Here is a 4638-nt window from a genome sequence, read left to right as displayed (position 1 = left end):
AGCACAGTTGCTCTGATTGTTGTAGTTAATAGTCGAATATCTTAAATCGACTATTGCTGTCGGCTTCAATTATGATATTGAGCAGAGTCTAAGCTACTTCTTTTTGCTTCTTCAGTAATTTTACATTTGATATGATATAAAATCAAGCACTATACATAATTAATCGACGACACTCATCTTAATGAACAGCCTTTGAGCTACAACTGATATGAAATATAATAAAGGCTAGTATTAAATCCAACATTTGAAACATTACTTCTGTATAAAACAGAAAGTCACTTGGAACAAATATATTTCATATGATTATCGTGTTCTGGTTAAAAAAATTAACTCACAATTCTTTATTTAGAAAATAGTATGGCAAAGACTTAAAACTGATTGTACTCTTTCAATACTAACAACATATTACACCGGTGAAAATCCAGAGAATTAGTACTACTAATTGTAATAAAAAAAATGTCTTGATGAACCTTTTTAAGGATTTGCTGGACGATAGCTAGCCTTTCCCAATAGAGTTGTCTTTTTTTTTTCATGCTGTTCATAAGAATGGATAGAGTTCCTTTACCTGGATTACAAGAAAGTTCACTATTAAATCACAGTTTAGCACTAATAAAATTATTCTGTTATTGTTTTAAAATGGTAGTATAATAATAAATAAAATGCTTTCCTTCCTCTCAATCAACGCTAACCACATTTTTATGATATATTAAATCACTCTTTTCGCTACATTCAGATTGGAAGTATATACGGTAATAATGCTCTAGATTATAGAATGACATGGAACTTAGTTGGGATTGTTCTGTCGAAACTATTGTATACCGTATTTATAAGATCTCGAGACCTACTGGTGTGTCACTGGTTTATCCTGATAAAAACTTAAGCTTATGGGCGCACCATTTTTAAATTTTTTCACCTATGTTGATTAAATATTGGATTTAGTTTGAATAAATTTCAACAAGAAATTAAAACTTGACAATACTAACATACCTACGCCTACGAATTTAAGATTTTGTGTTAAAATACGATACACTGAACAAATCTAAATGTAATTTTATTAAAAAAGTTATTCCTTTCGACTTCCATTATGATTATGCTGAGTTATTATTAATATATAAAGAAGGTATATTAAACCTTTTTTGTGCTCATTATACATTTGCGTAGTTTGCAATAGAATTTATATATCCGTAATTTAAATCAGCATTTTAAGAAATTATTTTATTTTCCTTTACAATCAACTCGAATTTTTTAATACTTATGTATAAAATTACTCTCTTAGATTTAATTTTTTTTATTAATTAATTATAAGCAATTACAAATAAATATATAGTACCTATAACACCTTTCGTCACATTAAATTTCACCCCTTTTTTCTTAATCGAAGAAACCGATTACAACAGTGTTTTTCGAATATAATATAAGTAACAGAGTATGATTTGGATTATTATTCTATTTTCGCTCGAGGGAATAGATGTTTGTTAAGCTATCACTAAATATGGAATCACTAGAAAACTATAAAGTTGTTAAATATGTGTTTCTGGCCGGTTTTATTATATTGTGGGTTCATTGGATATGGACGCGAAGAAACATATATAAATACGGTTTAAGTTTCCCGGTATTATATGGTTTCCCAATAATTGGTTCCTTATACGGAATACGGAACTTGGACAGTGAGTATAATATATTAATAGAAAACTAAATTTGTTTAAGGAATAATATATCTGCTTTTTGAAGATATAACATCAGATCTTAGTTATATTTTTAAATATTGTAAAAGTTATACTCTTTGCTTGTGGTTTGGATGGTTTCCAATCATACTGACTGCAGATCCAGATATTATTACAAATGTTTTGCGCTCTCCAGAACTTCTTAACAAAGCAGAAAGTATTTATCATCCTATTCGTTGTGCCTTTAAAGGTGGTCTTATTACAAGTAGAGGTACTACTATAATAAAGTATTTTGAAATCTAATAGTTAAAAAATATTTTTTTCTATAGTTGATGAATGGTCGAAGAATCGCAAGCTAATAAATCCTGCCTTTGCAAATAAAGTGCTTATGAGTTTCTTTCCAATATTTAATAAAGCTAAGAATAATATAATTAAGAAGTGTAGCGAACTGGTAGACAACAAGGAACATAATTTACTGAATGCTATACAAACAATGACTTTGACAATAACTGCAGGTATAAAACTGTTGAACTATTGACATTAGAAAACGATGATTAAATAAACCATTTGACTTCAGAAACAACTATGGGCAAGTACATGCACAAAGGTAACCAGATTTCTAATGATTTAGCCAATAACATTTGTATGTAAGTTATTTAACTAGACATATATTGTATTTTTATGGAAATAAATTAATAATAAATAAATAAATAATAAATAAATAAATAATTAATCTCATATGTACAGCATAATGGAATATACAACAATTAGTGTATTACTTTCGTTGATGAAACTCGATTTCATAATGGAGTTGTTTTCGAAATTTAGAAACGCTAAAAAATTTTCATACCAGTTCGTCGAAGATGTTAGTATTTATTCTAATTCCTTCACAGAAAAGATAAAACTTGCTTAAAATGTTACAGTTGATTCACGAAAAACTTTCTAAAACTGCTAATGCAGAAAAGAGTACTACAAATACTAAAGATGACATGTCCAGTAATAAGGATTTCTTGCTTACAAACGAAGAAAATGAATTCACTAATAATGAAAATGATCTTGCAGACCATTCTATAAAAAAAGAGCCAAAAATATTTATTGATCAAGCAATAAAACTATACAAACAGCAACTATTCACATGGAATGATATAATAAGTGAATCAAATACAATTGTTGGAGCAGTGAGTACGCGTAAATTATTTATACTTAATATATTTACAATTCTTCATTGATTGTAGGCATTTGAGACTACAGCTAGTGCCATTTATTCTGCTCTTGTTATGTTAGCCATGCACCCGGAAATCCAGCAGCGACTTTTTGAAGAAGTTTTAGACGTATTTCCTGAGAAAAACTTTAATGCTGAGCTTGATCAGTTAGATCAGTTACAATATTTGGATTGTGTAATAAATGAAACACTTCGCCTTGCTCCCTCTGTTTCAATAATCGGACGACATGTTACAAAAGATACACAAGTTGGTAAAGATGTATTTCCCAAAAATACACAAATTCTAATCTCAATATTGCATCTTCATCGACGAACCGATATTTGGGGTCCAAATGCAAATAAGTTTGATCCAGAACATTTTTCAGCTGAGAACTTCGGAAAAGTTCAAAAATGTGCTTTTATTCCATTCTCAAAAGGTAGTAGGAACTGCATAGGTAAGCCCTGATAAAGCTATGTGAAATGTACATGTAGATTAGTTTATTATGTGTTGTTTACAGGATTACGATATGCAATGTTCTCAATGAAAATCATATTAAGTGGACTTATTCGGAACTTTAAATTTGAAACTGATTTTAAATTCGAAAACATCAGGTTCACAAATCAAATAGCATTAAAATTTTTAGAGGAACCCGGATTAAGAATTCGTATGAGGTCATAAATGTTATAGTATACTATAAATTGTATGGTATGTACACCATATGAGTAAAATTCATGAAGTCTATTTGTGATTAATAAAATTTAAACTAAATTGAATAAAATAAAATTATAAATAAAATATAATTATAAATAAAATTAAATTTTATTTAATACGTGGCCAACGAAATCCATTTTTCATATGTCGGTTTTAGAATTACGTTCTACTTTAAATCTTAGTATGGACCAGATTTTAAAATCTTTAATATTAAAGCAGATAATAATTAGGCTAGGAAAAGTCTTGTTACTAAATGCAGATAGAAATATGCATTGTGCTTAAATTCATATCTAAATTTATTTTATATTCATAGATATTAACCAAATCTAGATTAGATGTACCGTTTAACATGTTTTGCTTCTCTTTCATTATCTTTGCTGTTGATCACCTTTTTAGTTGTTTTGTGAGAGCGAAAATAGTAAATATCAGTGTTATTTTTGTTCTGTTAGTTTAGTAATGTTAATTTCCAAATCATATGGGTACATGCACCTGTGTCCCTGTGGACATCTCCGGAAACTGCAGGGTGGACGAGCTTGCCAAATCAAGGACGCGGTTCTCTGTAGTTTATTCAGTAGACATCGCTGTGTTACTTGCAACGGTTGAGTCATCAAGAAAAATATTAATTTATAGTTAAAAATACGATAAAAATTCTTGTCAGGTAACAAATCAGGGATCTGCTTTAACAAAATTGGAAACTATTGAGCACAATGGGAATGCAGTGGCTGATGGGTCACTACGGAACCATATACTGAGACTCATCTACTGCCGACTTTCGTCGCAGCAGTAGCTTTCCAGAAGACAACGAAACTGTGTTTTATCTTATGTGATTGTTCAATATTCACGACATCACGAAGTTTAGTGACTTAACATGTTGGCGCACTTGGATCAAAAGGGGGGAGAAGTGCTTTTTTCCTCATTGTCAATGCGCAGACCGTTATGGTCCTTATACTTGTATTAGTGGTTTAGTTGGTCTAGCGTATAAGCAACGTTTTAAACAGTGGTAGCATAACAAACTTTATTCCGTGTTCATTTTTTATAGACCTTGGTATGTTAGGCCGCCA

At 30.0% G+C, this 4638-nt stretch overlaps 1 protein-coding gene across 1 annotated transcript in view; it reads left to right on the top strand.

Moving 5' to 3' along the window:
* LOC119666958 (probable cytochrome P450 313a4) overlaps nucleotides 1-3574 on the top strand; it is a 13406-nt gene extending 9832 nt beyond the window's left edge. The window contains exons 8-14 of the mRNA XM_038076237.1: nucleotides 1775-1935; nucleotides 1994-2179; nucleotides 2242-2311; nucleotides 2412-2529; nucleotides 2588-2842; nucleotides 2900-3320; nucleotides 3384-3574. Of these exons, the coding sequence (XP_037932165.1) occupies nucleotides 1775-1935; nucleotides 1994-2179; nucleotides 2242-2311; nucleotides 2412-2529; nucleotides 2588-2842; nucleotides 2900-3320; nucleotides 3384-3544 (1372 nt within the window). The 3' untranslated portion in view covers nucleotides 3545-3574. The remainder of the gene's footprint in view (nucleotides 1-1774; nucleotides 1936-1993; nucleotides 2180-2241; nucleotides 2312-2411; nucleotides 2530-2587; nucleotides 2843-2899; nucleotides 3321-3383) is intronic.
* The last annotated feature ends 1064 nt before the right edge of the window (nucleotides 3575-4638 follow it).

This window comes from Teleopsis dalmanni, chromosome 1, assembly GCF_002237135.1.
Source record: "Teleopsis dalmanni isolate 2A chromosome 1, ASM223713v2, whole genome shotgun sequence".
Classification (NCBI taxonomy): Eukaryota; Metazoa; Arthropoda; class Insecta; order Diptera; family Diopsidae; genus Teleopsis; species Teleopsis dalmanni.
This window is presented reverse-complemented; position numbering and strand designations above follow the sequence as displayed.